General features: G+C 42.4%; 1 protein-coding gene across 4 annotated transcripts in view; it reads right to left on the bottom strand.

Moving 5' to 3' along the window:
* Positions 1 to 1,623: 1,623 nt before the first annotated feature.
* The window catches only part of Lifr (LIF receptor subunit alpha), a 94,358-nt gene continuing 74,398 nt past the window's right edge, over positions 1,624 to 21,583 (bottom strand). For all 4 annotated transcript variants that reach the window (XM_031360750.1, XM_031360748.1, XM_031360751.1 and 1 more), the window contains exons 14-20: positions 16,769 to 16,948; positions 13,915 to 14,016; positions 12,996 to 13,163; positions 11,671 to 11,832; positions 10,503 to 10,596; positions 8,642 to 8,720; positions 1,624 to 8,282 (exon numbers count right to left, since the gene is read on the bottom strand). In XM_031360750.1, the coding sequence (XP_031216610.1) occupies positions 7,659 to 8,282; positions 8,642 to 8,720; positions 10,503 to 10,596; positions 11,671 to 11,832; positions 12,996 to 13,163; positions 13,915 to 14,016; positions 16,769 to 16,948 (1,409 nt within the window). In that variant the 3' untranslated portion in view covers positions 1,624 to 7,658. The remainder of the gene's footprint in view (positions 8,283 to 8,641; positions 8,721 to 10,502; positions 10,597 to 11,670; positions 11,833 to 12,995; positions 13,164 to 13,914; positions 14,017 to 16,768; positions 16,949 to 21,583) is intronic.

Raw genomic sequence — 21,583 nt, 5'->3', positions numbered from 1 at the left:
TGACTAGCCAAGAAGCAGGGAGGGGAGGCCATCTACTCTCAACACTGTTTCCTCTGCCCATGTGCTTTGGCACCATTAGCTCTGAGGGGAAGGGGAGGTAGTGAGGAAGAAAGAGTCGTTATGCCTTCGTCCCAGGCTGCCCAGAGTGCTGACACAGGTCTGCTGTGGTCACAGGCCAGCTGGGGCCATAAGGGGACAGATGATTTAAATCTGAGCTGGATTTAAATCTGAGCTGGAACTAAAATTATTTCTCCCCTTTCAAGCATTTAGCTACCAGAAAGATTAATGCACAGGGGTTTCCTCCCTTTTAACATTATTTCTCCTTGACAGCTTATCAAAGTAATTTTCTAATTCTTCTTTTATCCCCACAACTTGAGATTGACCTTCTAAGTAAAAATCATCTCCAATTTAATCTTGAATCAGTTCAAGTCATCTCTCATTATCCATTTCCCTGGGTTAAAAAGATTGAATGTCTTGAAATCAGTTTTCCTGACAGTCGTTCATGGGGAAGGGGACTGGATCAAATGTATGGGTCATTTCAAATAAATTTCTTTTGTAAAGGACTGAGGATTGCTATCTCATTGTGCTGTGATGTTGGATATCACACATTACCACTTATTCATCCATCTCTAGGTTGTTTTCTTCCTAATGAGCACATGGTTCTTCTCTTTACACTTTTTCAGTTCCTGAAGGTAATGCTGCTATACAGTTTGGCTTCAGAATTCAACCTTCTGGGAACAAGTCCTGCATTGAGAATTCCCCAAAGTACACACCATATGTGTGAGCTTTTCTAGCACTTAAATATTAACATGTGTTTCACAACTAATTTACAACTGGCTTGCACTTTTACAGGCTAAAGTCAGGCCCATTCATGCTCTGGTTGTTATTCGTGGTAAGTCTGTGCTACAAAAGACAAAGAACATTTCTCTAATGCCACTGCCTACTTTTAAATGACTGGAGTTTTGTGAAGTCAATTACTATATTTCAAAGTTAAGTTGAAATTTTAATGCATTCCCAGAAACTCCTGAAATATTCAGCTCTCTTGGGAGATAATAAATTAAAACCCTTGCTTTAAGAATCAGCATTTTTTTTCACTTTTCTTTCCCTTTCCTTTCCTTCTTTCCTTTCCTTTCTTTCCTTTTTTTTTCTTTTCTCTTCTCTTCTTTTCTTGAGACAGTATGTAGCCCTGGGTGGCCTGAAAGTATATAGACCAGGCAGCTGTCCAACTCACAGAGATCCCTCTGCCTCTGCCCCTGCTTCCTTAGTGCTGGCTGGAACTAAAGGTGTGCACAACCACATATGGCAATAATCTTATTACTTGCTAATGCTGGATTCTCACTTTGTAAAAATTAATTTTATTTTTTAATTTAAATTTAAGGATCTTTGTTTTTTTCTCTATAACTATAACACATGTTTAACAGAGCAAATAGAAGGTGCTATCAACAGCATAGCAACATCTCCAAATACTAAAACCACCGCTAAAGCTTCTCGATTGCTTTAGAGTCACTGTGATTATTATGGGATAAGAGTAAAAACAAAACAAAGAACAAAGTAAAGGCCAGTTTTCCTAAGTGTTTGAGACATAAGGGAAAGCACCCCAAACCAATAAATGTCCAAATTTACTAGGGTAAGATGTAAGAAAATATATTTATTTTTTCCATGACAATACTATGATAAAATTGTTAAATACATGCATGTTTTAAAAACAGACATAGGTAACATCTTTATATAATCAACAGCCAAGCGATACTAGTTCTATATTTGCAGTCTTAGTAATAGGTTATTTACACAATTTATGTTCTTGTGATAATCTTGTTTCCCAAAAGATATGAAAGCTAAAATTCTGAAATTATGCTATAAAGGGATCAAATTTTAACAGCGACATAACATTTCACAAAGTTGGAAATGCCTCCGCTGTCAATCTCTGTGAGTATTGTTTCATTCCATACTCAATTCAGAATCTCTTGAGTCGTAGTGAGTCACAGAGACACACACATCAATCTAATTTATTCCTGTGTGTCAGCATTGAGAAGATTGTTTATAGGACTGAACATGATTTTAGGTATTGCACATCATAACCAATCCTTTGATTTAACACAATCAGGTCTGTAGTGGTAATTTGGCAAGAAACAAAAAAGGGAAAAGTGTATGCAAACTGCAATTTCTATCTTCGTTCAGCTACATGGACACACATCTGACCAAACAAAAGTTAGTAAACAGGAGCTAGCATTTATAGAGACCTAAAGATATTTAACATAACACCATCTTTAAAACAACATTCATTCTACAAACCTTACAAAAGACAAAGACTTAGATCTGTTCACAGTATGTGTGTCTTGTAAACAGTAATGCACTGTAATGCAAATCTGAAAGGAAAAAAAAATGGCAATTTCTTAGTGTTATGGGGAAGATGGCCGATGGCCTCTCTGCTAATGAAAGATCTGGTAAAATAATTTTTTAAAAATGTTCCTAGGAACACTGAGGATTTCCTTTAACCTTTGAACAGGCCTGTAAGTTGGTATCATCTCGGACTTAGTGTATCTCTCTATCCAGAACAACCTTTTCAAAGCAACTCTGAATAGAATGTCTTTTAGCGGTTGTGCCTTGGGGGTACCTTCTAACATCTACCCCACCACAAGGAGCTGAACAGGGCTTATTCTTCAACGCTTCACCATGCTATTCATACTTTGTTAAGGAATACATCAGAAAGAAGAGCAAGCGGGAGGAAGTGGGTGCTTACAATTGACCTAATGGGAAAAGACAGTGAATGTGTTTGGATCAAACAGGGAGAATACTATCTGAAAACTGTCCTTCAAAAAGGGAGAGCGTCCTCTGAAGAGTTCCTTTCAGTGTTTTGTCCTGTGACCACCTGCCAAAGGACTCCTTATGACTTAAGGAAGATGGGATGACTACCTAAGAACATTTTGATCTCTAAGGATATGCTACTGGATCTTGAGGTTAGTTAGGAAGTTGAAACTGCCCATTTAAGATGGAATAATTAAAAATAAAAGTGCATATAAGGAAACAGAATAAATTTAAGTAGGCAGCCAATTTAGATGTACCAAATATTCTAGGCGTAAGTACAGCAAAATGTCTATAACAGTTGGATTTCTGTTCATGTTGATTGTCTAATACAAGGGTGATCTTGAAGACCCATATGAATCAAATAACATTATTTTTCTTGTCTCTTATCCTCAGCATGTTCTTTTCATTTTTAAAGTATTCAGTTCCAGCAACCAAAAATTGCATACTTGTTTAATGTGCAATCAGATATGGTTTATTTATAATAAAAGTATGCCACAGTTAGAATTTAACTTAGGCAAATTCTATTTACACCTTGGACAAAAACTGTCATTCATAATACAGGAGAACAAGCACTACTTTGGTTAAGGACAACCTGATCCAGTCACAATCTCATATCATAATTAGAAGCATGTGGATATTCTAGGCCACATGATAACCCCAGAAACTCTAACAAGAGGAAAAACAAGACAAAACTTGGTACTGCTCAGCTCAATGTTAAGGGGACTAATTGAAAGGGGGTAAAAATCTAACAACCCTAGTAAACCAAGAGGCTTAAACAGTGTGAATAGCACTGGACAGAATCCATGATTCAAGCTAGATGAATTTGAAGGATATTCTATTCTAGGGTTACATCTAAAAGATTAATGTCTGGTAAGCTTGGTCACAAGTTTTTTGCTTGCCCCCACTTCTGTAAATTTTTTGTTCTGAACACAGAGGTAAGACAGGTATGACAGCATGAAACTTTTTTAGCAGAAAATATCAATTCAATTCAAGGAAATGCCTTGAAATACCTTGCCAAGACAATGAGTTCTTCTACTGATCAACTAAGCTCCCGCACGTTACTTGACATAACACACACCAGATCAGTACAGATGCATCTCCAAGCTGAGTGCTCATTAGATAAAAGCAAACAACAGGGTGCTGACAGTATCTAATGAGAGGTCTGGTGAGTCTTCAGTTTCCTCTCACACTGTGGGGCTGTTTCCACAATGGATCCAAACCTTTCAGCCGTTTCTTATCTATGTGATTCACATCTTAATCTCTACCATCCTTCAAGACGGTTCCGCTTAATCTGTCACACTCTAGAAAGGGACTCCATCAATACAGACACTGAACTCTCACTGTGTCCCTGGCATTAGCAGCTACTGGCCCATCCCCCACACTTCACTTGAGATGCCAAGTATTGCACTTTCGGGATCCTTTAAAAGGCCATTTAACTCATTTCAACCCAGTTTTAAATAGGAAACAGTAGAAATTACCTTAGTGCAAACACAACAAGTTTTATCAGAGTAAGCGCCTAAGCAGTAAGAGACTTTGAGATAATACTTTCTGCATATGGACATGTGAAGGGGTACTTTAATTGCAAAATACCATCACACTGACTTCAAATTTCTATCGGGAGGAAGCTTTCACTAAATTAGGTATACTGAGCACAGAAAGGGCTGCGATAGCTGATCAATACAGGCAGGACTACTGTGACAGGAGAGATTCCTGACAAGAGTTCAGTTTGCAAGAACTTCTGAAACTGACTTCCTACTGTCATGTCTGAGTAGGATACTGTTGGGTGTTTGGAATGCAATCCTTCCAGTTTCCTGAACCATGAAAGCAAGGCTAATGTGAAAACCGAGGCTGACGGTTCCTCCCTCGAGCTTCCCAATGAATGGCGGCTTCTGTTGCCAGCTACGGGAACAAAAGCACCTCTATCACCCAGCTCAGAAACACAGCCCCACGGTCCAGATATGCAGGGCTGCCGGCTCAAGTCTGGGAGACTACAGGTTCAACCAATGGGAAGATTCGGAAGGTTCGTGTGAAGTGCACTAATTAATGGAGCATAAAACTCAAAGAGTCTAGTTAAGTATTTAAGAATGTTCTTTTAAATTAGATGTTATTTAAAATGGCCACTCCTAAGCATTAAGATACGCCCAATCTCCACTTCTCGCCAGGGAAGTGTGAATGAAACTGGCTTGCCAAAGGGTGGCAACATGTGTATGTGGTTCTGTTCAACGGATAGAAAGAAAGCTAATTCTGGTCGAGATATCTGGAGTTGTCTGGCCAATGACTGGGCTCTTAGGAAGGAATGATTTCTCTCCTTTTCCTAAGAGCTGGGACACATGTAGCCTCCCCTCTCACAGCGCCCCTGACTTCAGAGCATACCCACTATGAGGCCACCTTGCACGGAAGGATGCAAACGACCCTTGCACTGATTCTGCAGCCCACACGTACCAAAGTCCCAAACAATGAGACAGGTAGTAAGGGTGGCGGTGTTCTTATTCTCCCCACCCTTTTCCTGTTTAAGCTACTCTATGCACAAGTGCAGAGGTAATAACTACACCATCCAGGGATGCAGGGATTCACTTCAATGGGAAAAGACAAAAGAAGCTGCCTTGGCCTTAGTCCTACGTCACACTCTCCAACAAGAATCCAGGGCTATCCTGCTTCGCTATAGCTCAGTGGTCCTTGAGAGGCAGGGTGGGATGAGCAGCATTCTAAACTTCCAACACTTTAGACACCCACATCAAAAGGACTTCTTTGGACAGGATGAGTCCATTTCTTCTGACCTTTCCCTGTGTTCCCAGATTGATGTAGTTCAGAGTGATAAGCTAGAACCTTCACAGACATGCATCCCAATTAGATGGGAATACGAAACTGATAAGCTTCACTGGGGAACAAGGCCTGAGCTGAGGGCAAACAGAGCATAGCAGTAACAAGATGTGGCAGGAAGTAGGGGTCAGGGATGGGGTGGGGGGAGGGGCGAGGAGGCAACCAGGGCTCAGAGTGGCTGGGAGGAGGGTGGAGCCAAAGAAGGCACAAGGAAGACAAAAACTCTTTGGTGATGGCTCTGGTCTGGAATATTTTTCAGTACTGAAAATTTCTAAGAGTTACTACCATCTACCTTTTATATACTATATAATTGCATGACTAATTGTATTTCATTCCACATACCATCATATCATGAAACTCCAAAATGTAGATGAACCCTAGGGTTAAAAACAGGATCCTGATTTTGTCCCTTGTCATCCTGTATTTTTCCCCCACATGATTCTTTAGAAGACAAAATAAGAGGCCAGGCATGGTGGCGTACAGACCAGCACCTGGGAGACAGACAGGTGTGGATCTCTGAGTTTGAGGCCAGCTTCATCTACATAGTGAGTTCCAGGACAGCCAGGGCTACAGAATGAGACCCTATCGCAAAAAAATAAAAAATAAAAATAAAGAGATAAAATCTGAACTAAAAGGACAATCCAATATCTGCAAGATTTGGGGGACTTTAGATGATACAAACAAAGGTCGTCTACTCCTCAGGTGTTTCCAACCCAAAGGTAGAGCAAATATATGACATACATTTTAGGTTTCTACTGCTTTTCTAAGAATCACATTTACTATACACTTTGCTGATGAGAAACCAGGGTGTATTGAGGGTGCTGTGCTCAGGACCTGCCTCTTCATTGCTGACAGAACAATCGCAGGCCACTACCTACCAATTCCGAAAGTTTTATGACCTCTATTACAAAGTCACCACCTGCTCCAGGGGGAAGTTATCTCCCTTTTTGTTTAAGTTTAAGGATCTGAAGGCAGGGTCTGAGACTCTGGACCCCCAACTGCCTGACGGAGCAGTGACTCACGAGCAGTACGGAAAGCTACTGAGAAGCCTCAGAGATCATGCCAGCTATTGGTTAGGCTTAATGCCCTATCCTCTCATGGGGAACTGAGCCTAATCACAGCTATGCAGTCAGCACACACCACTAGCTATTTCTTAGTAGTCATCTTATGTAGTAACTCATTACAATTATATACCTGTAAATAATGATGAGTTTGCTCTTACGAAGCAGACAGACCCTATAAAATAACACAAAGCAAGTAGAGAAAACTTGGATATAGTGCTAGTTTCAACATTAGGGCAATCGAGTGTACTAATGGAAGCTATCGTGCAAGCTACGTGATAGGAGAAAGGTTTTCACACCTCTCAAAAGCAGGACCGTGTGATGCCGATTCCGGCTAGTCGGCGTCACACTTGCTTTTCCAAGTTTGTACCCCTGAGACAACTGTTTGATAACCATTATACAGTAGGCACAGAAACCAGCACGCTTTATCAAACAGAACACCAGATAGCTGCTGCTACATTAAAAACTAGATTTGCTTTTGTAAATGCTGTGGATAGAGACATCATCAAAGTTTTAGAATCTGTGCTTGGTTTTCCTCTAGACCGCAGTAAATGTCAGGCAAACTGACGTTGTTTTGACTTGGACTTTTTTTTCTCCCTTGCCTATAAATCCACTTGCAATTCCATACCACACAAAGATGAGAAAACCATTAACAACAGAAAACAGTTGTGAGATTTGTTTAGCATGAATGTACTAGACACAGTTAGTCTTGAGATCCTTCGGGAGGATTCTTTGGCTCAATCAAAAACAGCTCCAAATCTTGAGTTTCTGTAGCTGAGGGCTGAGTTACTGCACTCTGGCTTTTAGGATACATTAAAAGCACATTAACACTTCTAGTGTCACTTGCCCAGAATGAAGGTCCCTGGTTATCAACATCTGCAGGGTCCCTCCAGAAATGCCCCAGCTGCTGCTGTGACAGCGGCAGGGAGGGCTTACTGAGATGGCAGACTGAAGTGGCAAAGGGTGGCCTGGTTAGTCATTTGGTTTGTTCTGGAAGAAGTTTGTAAAGGACCACCCTCCTCCATTAGATTTAGGAGAGTCTTCATCTTTAGGAGGAATCAAAAATTGCCTGGAATTGATGGAGCACGGGCTTCCAAAAGAGACAACTTCATTGTTGCTGTCTGTGGACCTCGGGGAATCTGGGGAGACCAAATTCCAAGTATTTACATTGGCCTGAGGTCTGTAACCTGCAGTCTTATCTGCTTCATCTTCTGCTGTTGTGTCTTCCACAGCAGGGTTAATGGGGAGGCGCATCTGTGGCTTATAGCCTGCCACAACCACGGGGTCAATGTCCTGTTCTTCCTCCGGTTTGGCTTGTGGCTGATACATGGATTGCACATCAATGTACACGACCTGGGAAGCCCCTCCCACTTCATCAGCTGCGGGGTTCGTTATTTCCTCCTCAATGATAGGCGGACAGTAAGACACAACCACATGGTTCTCCGGGTCTGCTTCTGAGCTCTCCCCAGGACGCTCAGCAACTGGGGAGATTATTTCTGTATCTTCTATTTTAGGAACTATTGATCGAGATTCCAGGACTTCAACGTTATTTGGGGTACAGGGATTCATTTCCAGTGTCTTAAGAGCATTGCTTCCCTGGAAATAAATTTGGAACAGCGGTTAAGATAGCGCTGCATGCTCCTGTGGGGCCCTCTAACAGAAAGACTCATTTTTTTTTTTTCACATCTGTTTATAAACATTTGCCTCTGCAGCTCTGGAGTTCACATCCAGAGTGAAGCCACTTTTTTTTCCCCTCCATGTCAATATTTTCCTTGCTATTAATAACAGTGAAAGAAGCATAGTGTGAATGCTGAAGATGAAGACCTCTGGAAATCAGATAGAGTTAACCATGCATGTTCTGTTCTCCATGGGGACACCCACACCTCCCAAGCTTTTCACAACAGAGGAAGGAGCCCCTTTGTCCTCAAAGACAAACACAGAGAAGGAAAGATTACCTCGCAGATGCTCTTCTGAAACTGTAATGCCTTACAGTTTTCTGGATTGGGAATATCAGGGTAGAATGTTTCCTTAATCCTTCAAATAAAGAATGAATTAGATTTAATAACTATCATGCAGCAATCATGTAACAAAATGTACGAGTCATCTAGCTTGGCTGGAGACTTTTTTGTGACAATGTCAATGAGCACCTGAGACACAAATAGAAGAAGCTCTTTGCACTAGAGCTTCTGACAGGGCTTCAGTGTGAACTCCATGCTCTAGCTAGAAGGCCTTATTTGACTCAAGGAAATGAAAGTACATAATTTACAGTGACAGCTGCGATTATGTCTCACATGAAGTATAGCCAAGTTTTCACCATAAACTGGATTAAGCAGGGTCAGTTACTCAAAACGCCTGCTAGCATATGCGGTCCTCCATTTGTGTGTGTGTGTATGTGTGTGTATGTGTGTGTGTGTGTGTGTGTGTGAGAGAGAGAGAGAGAGAGGTAGAGAGAGAGAGAGAGAGAGAGAGAGAGAGAGAGAGAGAGAAAGCATATGCGAGTACGTGCATGTATGTGTGTGTGAGCGTGCACTTTTTTTGTTCAGTTTTTCTTTGGAGGTAGAGACTTGCTAAGGTAGCCCATGCTGCCCTTAAACTTTTGGCACTCTCCCTGCCTCAGCCCCCAAGTGCTGGAATTGCAGCCATGAGTCACCATACCAGGTTAAAAAATAACAAAGTATTAGAGTTGACAGCCATGAGTGGCAAGGAAACTGCTGCTGAGTTGAAGGGGGAAGAAAAGCTACAGTCTTAGGTAGAAACTCGACATCAGCAAAAAGATTTGCTCAACACTGTGTATTTTATACTTAGAAGTACTAAGGATGCTATTGTTTGGGATCCCTCAAAGACAAGTGACTGTGTTAACAGGAGTCTGAATGTTCCAGCTCCCGGGCCTCTTTTTTTTCTTCTTGTACTAAAATAGTTGTTTTAAAGTTGGAATTAGTTGCCAAAATAGCTTATTCTCTTTGTGAGTATTACTATTTTCATTTAGAAGCCAGGATTGTTTAGAACGCATTCTCTTCTGTCACAATTGAGGGCATTTTAATGAAAGTGGAGCCCTTTCTGTGATGACTACAGCCTCTTGTCCTGTCCTAGCCAGGACAGTTCCTGGCAGTCACCCAGAGTGCACTGCTCTCCTCTACCCCTGTCCACTTTAGTCCAACTCCCACCTCTCCCCCAACCCGGTCTCAATTTGCCCAATTATACAGTACCTCTGGTATCAGACTCTACCTGAAACCACTCTCTCTAGAATGCTCTCCACCCCCTGTTACCCTTCAGGGCTCTCCACAAGGCAGTCTTCATGCTTGCCTCCTCCTTCCCTGGCCCCCAGTTCCTCTCACATTCTGTAAGCATGGTTACAGACATTCATGCTTCCCTGGCCGTTTCTCTTCCCCTGCTGGGAGACTCTTAAGGACCAGGCTTGCTTTACTCACAACTATAACCCCTTTCTCCCAGAAGGGGCATTCCAAAGGGATAAACAAATGAACAAAAGAACCAATTCTAATGGGCCATCAGGATCCATTTAGATCATTAACCTCCACTTAAACTTGCAGATAGCCAGGGTCAATTTATGTGTGAAAATATCTTTGAAGCAACATGTCATCGTGATAAATTATTAGTAAAGACAGTAGGGAGAATGAACACTTTTACTCTTTGTGTTCTTAAATATTTTCAATAAAATGTCATATTCTTCCTTGATATTGAAGGTCAACATTCTAAGTGAAAAAAAAAAAAAAGAGGTTGTCCGACATGCATAACATGACTGTACAATGAAGTTTGTAAAAAACAAAACAGGGTGAATACACACACAGGTACCATTACCATTCTCGCTTCCGATAGCAGAGGATGCTTGTTACCACGCCAACAAGGACAGCCACGGCCACTGGGATGAGGATGGCGATAATCAATCCCACAGCTGAAAAGAAACAGTTATCAATACTGAAAATCACCCCTGGAAGTACTGAGTACAGAAGGCATTTATTATTTGAAGAGACACAACTCTAACTGACCTAGGGGCACTGATACTAGGGCATGCTGACTTACTCCTGCCACTGGTGACATGGAGGCCAGCTGTTTCTGGTGTGAGGAGGGGTAGGAAGGGCTGTCCTGTGTGCTCTGGGAGGCTTAGCCACATCCTGGTCTCTAACCATGAGACTCCAGTAGCACTCCAGTTACAATAGTCAGAAACATCACCAGACATTGCCAAGTTATCTTCAATGGGGCAAAAACCATGTCCTGTTGCAACGCCGTTTTAGTAATGACTCACGGCCTCATGGCCCTGTGCTCCAGACCTGGACACGGACTCCACCCTCGTAGAGGGGAAGCGTGAAGCCAAATGGAAGCTCTCTCACAGTGGAGGGCAGCAAAGGCTACTGCCCTTGTCTACTGTCATCTCAGACTTACAAGTGTGGTATCTTACTGAAGTTTAGAGAGTGACTCTTAAGCAATTTCCTAGACCTATTAAAATCAAACTGGAATGGAAAATATTTAAACTGCATCTAAAAAAAAAAACCTGACTATACATTTAGGGTTGTAGATTTGGGGCCTAAATTAATTAATTTCTTACATACTCATAGGGAAGTAGCTTGAAATAACTGACAGCAAAAAAAAAAACCCAAAAAACAAAAAGTCCTCTCATGGCCTTTAACTCTCTGCTCTTCCTGACATAAAAAAAGCAACGAACTGTGAAACCTTACAACAGTGGTTCTCAACCTGTGGCCTTCCACCCATCTGGCCAACTTCTCTCTCCCGAAATATTAACGTTACAATTCATAACAGTAGCAAAATTACAGTTATGAAGTACCAATGAAAATGATTTTGTGGTTGGGGGTCACCACAACATGGGGAATAGCATTAACGGGATGCAGCATTGGGAAGGTTGAGAACCACGGGCTCGGAGCTTGGAACAAAGATGCCTGCAGAGTCCCCAGATGCTAAGGACACTGTTGCTCCAGTGGCAAAGGTGTTTCTAGGGCAGTGTTGGACTCACAGTTCTCCTTGGTCACCACAAACATGCTCTTCTCTGGGCCCAGCCCGCCGTGTGTATAGGCTCGCAGGACCAGATGGTAACTGGTTTTACCCTGCAGGTCGGCGATTCTCAGCGTCTTCTGGGATATGTCGGTGATATTCTTTAGCTTGATGTCAGAGTGATCTAAAGCAAAGGATATTCTCACTCATCCTAAGGTCGCTTTGAATTCGTCGATGTACAACCAGACACCCTTAGGGAAAACATCTTGCTGCTGCCTATGCCCAGCCAAAGATCTGGGGCCACATCCAAGTTCTTTCCCTGCCAGTCGAACCATCTAAAACTACTCTTAACTCTGGCTTCTTTGACTCTGCAAGGGATGTGATGTCCTGTAAAATTTTCATGTTGTTTTGTTAGAACATTGCCTGGCATACAACAGGTACTCCATAAAAATCACTTCCCCGTCTGTGACTAAGGGAAAACCCCTGATACTCCTTCCTGCAAAAGGTATTTAACCTCAGGCCCACCCTGAGAAGGGGGATATGGTTTCACTCATCTACTTTCCGCCATGACAATAAATGTCTTAAAACCATCGACTGTCTCTTTTCATCAGGATCCACTGTGGGGAGCCATGGAGAAGGCCTTTGCCTACAGAGCCACCGTCTATCCTACCTATCCTGTAGAAGGCCTCTCTGTACTCCCAGCCACGGCTGCCACCAAGGCAAGCCCAGCTCTTCCATGGCTCCCAGCAGCGCCTGGGTATCAGAGGGCCTGAGAACCAGACAGCCTGGCCTCCTTGCAGATCCAGGGAATCCCAAGCCAGCTCTGGCTGTCCTGTACCTCAGACTCTGCTTCCCCCCGTCCCCCAACCCCAGAGCAGTCTCCTGTGGCTTTCCCACAGCCGCCTGGGTGACAGCATAGGATAAGCGTGGTCAACTTCCCGCATCATCCTTCCTCCCCGTGTAGCCGAGCCCTGTGGTGGAACTGATACAGGACCCCATTAACCCTACATTCCGCCACCATTTTGATTCCAAGTCATAACTGGGGCTCTGAACCCAGTTTTTTTGCCTCTTTAGTTATTAAATATAAAACCACATTAAAAAATGAATAATATCCTATGGTGTAGCTCATATAACATTAGTAAGAAATGGCCAGTTCTGTGGGGTTTATAAAGAAAGGATTCTAAATAAGCGATGTTGACTTTGAAAGCATTTACATTCTATTTATTATATTCTTTTTGAGATAGTTTTGGAAACCATGTCTAGCTGTGTGGCAGCCCCTTTGTTCTTTTTTGTTGTTGTTTTGTTTTTGTTTATACAGCACTAGTACCCAGACAGTCATTTACTCACTTGTCTCCAAGCTCCTTGTCTTAGGCATATCTCTCTCTCCTTTCTGAAAGTAAAATAAATACCCTCTCAGGAAGCCTCGAAGCTCTTCCACAGGGATGTCGTCCCATTTCACTAAGATCGAATCTGCAGACGTATCTTCCACAGTAAAATTTGGTGCAACAATTGGAGCTGTCAAAACAAGCAGTATATCGCTGAAGGGCAGGGGAGTAAGCGCTCGTGAGACTTCTGGCTTCAGAAACACCTAATCTTAGAATTAAGCTGCACTCTTGACTTACTCAAACATGAACTCCTCTAATGATTAAACAACACTTCTAAGCTAATAACCAGGTGGAGCTCAGGGAGAAATCACAACGTTTACACAAAACAGGCATCCAGGGGATAACCTGTGCCACATGTTTTTTTTAAAGATTTATTTATTTATTGTATACATATAAATATGCCACCATTGCTCTCTTCAGACACACCAGAAGAGGGCACCAGACCCCATTACAGATGGTTGTGAGTCACCATGTGGTTGCTGGGAATTGAACTCAGGACCTCTGGAAGAGCAGTCGGTGCCATGTCTCCAGCCCCCCTGTGCCGCATATTTTAAGTGACCGCTCAAACAGACTTCAGGAATACTCCCCTCTTTGGTGTTAGTCCTGGATACATTTCCAAGTTTTTAAGCTTCTGTAAACACAAACCAAGTATGACAGCCATGATATAACTTTCTCAGTGTCAAGACTGAAACTGTGAAATCAACAAGGAGGTGGAGACTTAAGTGACTAACAATTCTGATAAATTTGTGAGAGGAGTTATTGTATCTTCTCTGATCTAAACAACTAAATTTGGTATGTTTTGGAGAGTGACTCTGGCTACTCGCCTATTTCTAAGTGCTTGTGTTAGCCAAACTTTAAAAGAACTCACACATGCAACTTACCCAATTCTTCTACGTATCCAACTACAGAACGTAACAGTTGGTATCCCTTGTTAGTGCACCCGTAGAGGTAAAAGGTATATCTAACTCCTGGCTGAAACTGATCTGTAGGGTAAACAAATAGTAACCTTTCATAAGTCGATGTGGGTGGGCAAGGACATTTATCTTAGAAGCATAAAATTTACAACATGCTAAAATTTCCAACACTAATTACAGATCTATTAAAATATAGGGTTTTTTTTTCAAAATTGGCAAAGATTTAGGAGTATTAAACAAACCATGAACATCTTCACGTCTATAATAATGAAGAGATCACAGGATAACCTTTCTTCGAAGGGATAAAGGTGGCCGAGGCTGACACCTTACTCTTGCCTCTGGGCACCGCCATCTGATCAGCTCTGCGTTCTACTGCATGGTCACGGTGTGCTAACAAATGCCTTCCCTCTCCTAGGCACCATCGTTTTTTGGGTTGGATAGAAATGGCATGTTTCCCCAAGTCCCAGCACTAGAAACCCTGCTCAGCTGGAAGCTTCAGGAGCAAAAGGAACCAGGCCTTCAGCGTTTGCTTCCCTTTGCAGCACTCACTGAGCGAGGGACACACAAGCCATGTCTCAAGTTTTTTTTTTTTATTACTTTTTTAGGTCAGCACACAAAGTAGTGAGCTTCATCATGGCGTCTTCACACGGATGTCCTTACACTCCAGACCTTTGCCACCCCCTCTTCCTTGTGTGGCCCCCACTACTTCTAGTTGATTCTCTTTCTTCAACTCATGAAGTGCCTTTTAACGTCTCATCAAATTTGTTAGGACAGGACATGAGAAACACAGAAACGCACAAATCCCTTCTCAACACGGAGAAGCTGGCCAACTGTGGGGAAGGCACGAGGCAAGAGCACCCCTGATTCTCATGCAGTAAGTGTGGGGTCTAAAGAGAAATACTAATCAGTTCTGAGATCAGCAAAAGCCTCTCAAAGCACTCTTTTAAGAAGACTGTGGAAAGCAGGAAGAGGCTCATCTTGGAGGAAGACACGACCTTCACAAGGTCCTAACAGCGCAGAAGTATCTCTTTCTGGGTGGAACATATGTCTAACACAGTGCTCCTTTAAGTCACACGTGCAGAGAACATCTGAACCCCAGAGGCCGAAGTGAGATGGTCAGCCTCAAAAGTCACATGACCTCTAAAGGAAAACTGAGCTTTTGTCTCTAGCTAACTTCTCTCCCTACACTATTTTTCCTGAAGTGTTTGCTAAGCGCTTCCGGTATATACTAAGTAAATACTGACGGCAAGTCCAACTTAGCCAAGTGCCTTCCACCTTGTGCCTTTCTTCCCTGGAGCGGGGAAAGACAGACTTGAGGTTATGGTTTTATATTGCATGTGAACCCATACCTTGCTTTATATTAAAATTATATATTATCAATATTGAATCGAGTCTGTCACTCCAAAGGGCCTAGTGGGCGATGCAGATGCCCTCAGAGGGCAGAGAGCTAGGGAGAGGGAGACTGCATAAAGAGAAGAACGCAGCAGGGAATACCAAGATCCCCAGCTTTTCCAGGCCTTGAGTAGCACTGAATTCTGGCACCACTGCCTCCTAACTTTGTGACCCAGAGCATTTTCCCAAGTCCTCTGTGCCTTTGTTTTTCTCAGCTACTACAGAGAGCCTGTTCATGCACAGTGGCAGCTATTACAGCAGCTTCTCCCCATCCTGAGGGATCTCAGCCACGTCTTGTTCTCCCAGAAACTGTCTCTACATCATCCTGACCAAGGTCACCTCACTTGTTCTGCAAGCCCAGAAGGGAAAGGAGAGACCACAGGCTCGGGCTCAGCCAAGCCAGCCCCACTGGAGAGGACTTGAGGACAAGTGTAGGGGAGAGAAGGATGGAGGTGGCCAGAGGAGAAAGGGAGCGACTGAGAGGAACACCATCCAACAGTAGGGGGAAGACAGCTGAACTCATTTGAGGTTAATCGGCGAGTGCAATCCTTCATCCTTTAACAGTGGAAACATCAAATGACCAGAACTTGCCTTAGGGACTGGAGCAACTGGGGGCCCTTGACCCTCCAGCTTGCTTTACCAACACAGAAGGAGGAAGAACCAGTAGCTGATGTCTCTAGAAGTATCCTGACCCATAGGCCCATTACTGGCTCAAAAGAACCCCCAAAGGTGTAGGCTCACACTGGTTCAGCAGAAGGCGTGGCAGCCCTACAGGGAGGGAAGCAGTCACTTCCAAAGGAGAAGCACTTGGGTTGGTCTGAGCCATACTTCTCAGGCTGCACCTATCAAGGGTGGCTCACTTGGCAAGGCCCACATGCTCACAGGTAGACGTGCACTCGATCACAAAGCTGAAGCCATCCCACGCTCACTCCCACAGACAAACTAACGCCGAAGGGCACTAACTGCACTGTCTTTGTTGTTCAGAACTGTTTCAGCTTTGACTCCTATTGAAGGCTATGTTATCAACATACCACCACTTATGCATTCCCTTGTTTGCTATTTATCGATTTTCAGAGTACAAACAAAGCTATCGAGAGCATTTTCAGAGCTGGGTATGAGGAAGCACACCTTTCATTTCTGCAGAAGCAGCAGTCAGATCTCTGAGTTTGAGGTCCTACCTCAAAGAATAACAACAACAACAAAACCCCCAAAAGCTCAGATACAGATCTATATTGCTCTCTCTGATTACCTATCAGAGTTGATACCTGGACAAGGAATGCCCAGTTCCAAAGGTTAGAGTCTTTTCCATTACAGGCCACAGTCCCATCAAATAAAATTAAAGCAGGTCACGCCTGCCATGGCATGTAGTCACATCTGTGTGGCTTTTCAAAAGCCCCGTTGAAGGCCTCTGAGAGCCGCAGACTCTTACCAGATTCTATGACAGTCTCAGTGCTGTTTGAAGGAACCTTTATCCAATCCAGGAGGCAGGGCTCAGACCGGGACGAGTTGCACCATTTAATTACGTAGTCACAAGTCATGTTGGGGTCGTGACGCCAGGTGAAGAAGATCTTGTTTCCTATCCCAACCGCTTGCTCTACAGTGATGTCATCTTCAGCAAGAAAAGAAAGGTATTTTATTGGCAGTCAAAGCAATACCAGAAGGCAAGCCTCAAGAAAATGGGCAGTCGTTATAGAGGTTATTTCACTGTATACAAATTTTACAACAGTGGTTAAACTATGTAGCAATGTTTAGCAAAGAAGTAATACAGTTACTCTCTTATTGGAATAAAGATCGCATCTACCTCTGAACATAAATCACATAGCTGCGGAGAAAATATAGAAGCTTCTAGAACACAGCAGACACATAGTAGGGTCTAGATTGGCTCTAGGATGAGCACCCAGAAAGTTTGGGATGGCCATGTGGAGAGAAGGAAGGAGGCTGAGGAAAGAGCAGGGGACAACTAACTCTTGCTCTTTCAATCCATGCTAAGCAGTGATCATGGGAAAGAGAGTTGCATAGCACATGCAGATGGAGCATCCAAAACTGGAAGAGCTCAGCATCTGCTTTCCAGGACTCCTGTATCCCAGACCCAAACGCTGGGCTGAGGGGACTCTCTAGGGGGAATGAGGAGAATGCAGAAGAGCTGACACATGGCAAAGCCATGATGTGGGGTAAGCAGTGTGGGCAGAGGCATTTTCCAGAGACCATGAGATACTGGGGTGGAGGGTAGGGTGGTGGGGTTGTGTGCACACACTGGGGAGTGAGAGCAGGCACTGCTTGGCTGTGGGAGGTTCACGTATCTGTTCTGCTGGATTTGGGCCTAAGGGATAGGTGAAGATGGAAGTGAAGTATGGGGTCCAGAGTGGAGGGCAGCCCAGCATGACCAAGAAAGACAGGGGAGTGCCACACAGGGATGGGAGAGAAGAAGGACCTCTTCAATTAATCTATACTTAAGGGTTTGGTTTAAAAAAACAGCCATATATAGGAAAGATTTCCAAATAAATGTGTGTACATAATGTAGCTACCCCTGAATACAATCTGAACACAGCTGGAGGTAAGACAGCTTTTTTGGCTCAATGTGATTACAGAGCCACAATCTAAATAAACTTGAGCTGAAGCTGTGTAGCCTCTGACTCTGGGAGTCAGAGTTGTGGGCCTGGTTTAACTGTAGAGCTAAAACCACAGTTCCAGCTGTGAATCTCTTTCCCAAGGCCACTCAGAGCCGGTAGCATCAGAATGCTCAGGTTAAAAAGAAAACAAAACAGCGCAGTCTGCCAAAGTACTGGGTACAAATGAGGGCCATGAGACGTCCTGCTCTGACCCCTGATTCCCGGCACCACTACACCGTCCGTTGCCTTGGTTTAGGGCTATGCGTTGGTCTGGGCGTATCCAGTCTTTGAAACAACCCTGCTATGTTCCTGTCTCATAATTCTCTGTGCTCACTGCCTAGGGTGGATGAACAAACCAGGTTAGTACCAAGAAATAAGAAATCACCTCAACCGAACACTGAGAGTCACTAGGGAGACCTAACTAGATTTTTCCTTTCTGTCTGAGTGAACTTGTAAAAGTTCTTTCCATACTGAGGAAGCAACTGAAAGAGGAGAGGGAAATGGCCATTTAAAACTCCTGACTCAGCATACCATCCAATTATGAGGGAAGAGGAAAGGCTAAGCAGGTGGGGGTGGGGATAAATGAAGGTCATCCGAGGATAAAGATGACCAAGTATGTTATATATGTCTGTGTAAAAATATCTAGTTCAAATGCACTAGTTTGTGCAAAGAATATAGACTAATTAGGTTCATGTAAAAGTTGAGAAGGAACATGGTAAGTCATCGACTAGAAATCTGCACAATTTAGAGGAAAACACAGAAATTTTAAAATAACATTGACAACACTCAGAGGAAGCTCCACTTCCAGGCACTCTAACATGCCCAGGATCAGAGGTGAGGAGGACATAAATCTGTCCCAATACTGGGAGTAACTGGGACCAGAGGGACCAGGCACACAAGAACTCCGCCAGCCCAGTGGCTCAGGATCCTTCCAGTCTGTCTGGGCTGGTGCCCTGAGCAGACCTTGGGCACAAGCCTCGAAGCCAGTCCCAAAACACCCAGAGGAAGCTCCACTCCCAAGCGCTCTAACACACTCAGGATCAGAGGTGAAGAGGACACAACATCTGTCCCAAAACCAGGAGTAACTGGGACCAGAGGGACCAGGCACACAGGAACTCTGCCAGCCCAGTGGCTCTGGTTCCTTCCAGTCTGTCTGGGCTGGCCAGTGCCCTGACCAGACCTCGGGCGCAAACTCTGCAGTCACTCCAAAAACACCCAGAGGAAACTCCACTCCCAGGTGCTCTAACAAGCCCAGAGTCACAGGATCCCAGAATCATAGGCTCCACTCAGATTTGGCAAGGGCAGGTAGCACTAGAGATAACCAGATGGCAGGAGGCAAGCGTAAGAATATAAGCAACACAAACTAAGGTTACTTAGCATCATCGGAACCCAATTCTCTCACCATAGCAAGTCCTGGACACACCACCACACCAGAAAAGCAAGATTCAGATATAAAATCACTTCTCATGATGATGATACAGGACTTTAAGAAAGACATAAATAGCACCCTCAAAGAAATACAGGAGAACACAGCTAGAAGCCCTTCAAGAGGAAACACAAAAATCCCTTAAAGAACTACAGGAAAACAATCAAAACAAGTGAAGGAAATGAGCAAAACCATCCAGAATCTAAAAATGGAAATAGAAACAATAAAGAAATCAGAAAGAGAGACAACCCTGGAGATAGAAAACCTAGGAAAAAAATCAGGAGTGGTAGATGCAAGCATCACCAACAGAATACAAGAGATAGAAGAAAGAATCTCAGGGGCAGAAGACACCATAGAAAACATTGATACAACAGTCAAAGAAAATGCAAAAAGCAAAAAGCTCCTAACCCAAAACATCCAGGAAATCCAGGATGAAATGAGAAGACAAAACCTAAGGATAATAGGTATAGAAGAGAGTGAAGACTCCCAAGGTAATAGACCAGTAAATATCTCCAACAAAATTATAGAAGAAAACTTCCCTAACTTAAAGAAAGAAATGACCATGAACATACAAGAAGCCTACACAGAACTCCAAATAGACTGAACCAGAAAAGAAATTCCTCTGTCACATAATAATAAAAACACCAAATGCACTAAACAAAGAAAGAATTTTAAAAGCAGTAAAGGAAAAAAGGCAAGTAACATATAAAGGCAGGCCTATCAGAATTATACCAGACTTCTCACCAGAGACTATGAAAGCTAGAAGATCCTGGGCAGATGTCATGCAGACCCTACAAGAACACAAATGCCAGCCCAGGCTACTATACCCAGCAAAACTCTCAATTACCATAGATGGAGAAAACAAGATATTCCATGACAAAACAAAATTTACACAATATTTTCCACAAATGCAGCCCTAATGTTATGTGGAAAACATCAACATAAGGAGCAAAACTACACCCTAGAAGAAGCAAGAAAGTAATCTTTCAACAAATCCACACAAACCTAATTCTACCTCTTACAACAAAAAAAACAACAGGAAGTAACAATTACTTTTTCTTAATATCTTAATATGAAAATTAATATTACCAACATATCCTAATCGATTGAAATCCAAAACTATGAGGAATTAGAAATTTATTGACTGTCATCCAATGGTCTCTCTAATTTGGTAATTGGAGAAATAGGTCCAATATTGTACAATCTATATATAGTTTCAGCTTGTTTGTAACAGTGTCTTGCTGTGTGCAACATAAGGGTCTTGAAATCTTACTCCTCCTATCTCAGCCTCTTTATTAGTAGTATTGTTTATTTCATGTTTTTACACTATACTATAGTTTTCAGAACAGTTTACATATTTTAAAAGTATTTATATACCCAAAAGAAATGTAGACAATAAAATTGGGAGGGGGCTTGTAAGAGAACAACAAAGAGTAAGACTGAATGCTTTTGCTTCATGTTTGTAACTCTTGTATCAAGTTACCACAGTAAGAGCCAAGATTTTAAGCTCTACTAAATACAAAACAAACAAAAACACTTTATATATTTATGTTCATTTAAGAAAATATTAGTAGTGATGTATTATTTTGAAATATACACTTAATACATTTGGAGTTATTTAAAATTTATATTGAGAAAAATGTATGTATTTTCAGTATTGCTGTAGACAAGCATCTATATAAGACTGTTAAATTGATTGTTGTTTTATATCAAACAACTTTTATAATACTTAATTTTATTGTTTATATTTTATAAATTTTAAAGAATATGACAAAAAAGATATTATAAGTATTAAAAGGGGGTCTCTGGGAGGAGTTGGGGTACAAAAGGGAACTAAGAATGTAATTTAATTCTATTTACTTAAAATGTTTTTAAATGTTAACAAATTCAGATAAATTGAAATCATGTAACTTTTCTCATCATAATGCAATAAAACTTAAAAAAGAATCATGAGGATTCTTGTTTTTCAAAACCCTTATTAAAAATCTAATTTAGCTTTTAGAAAGATCTTTTTTTTTTAATTAATGAAGAATTTCTATGCTGGGTTTGGAAGCTGGAAAATCAGGAGTTTAAGGTCAACCTTAGCTACATGGCAAGTTTCAGGTCAACATGGACTATATAGACCTTATCTAAAAAAAACAAAAACAAAACCCCCCAAAACGGCACACACACACACACACACACACACACACACACACACACACACAGA

Source organism: Mastomys coucha, unplaced genomic scaffold (genome assembly GCF_008632895.1).
Source record: "Mastomys coucha isolate ucsf_1 unplaced genomic scaffold, UCSF_Mcou_1 pScaffold8, whole genome shotgun sequence".
NCBI classification, from domain to species: domain Eukaryota; kingdom Metazoa; phylum Chordata; class Mammalia; order Rodentia; family Muridae; genus Mastomys; species Mastomys coucha.
This window is presented reverse-complemented; position numbering and strand designations above follow the sequence as displayed.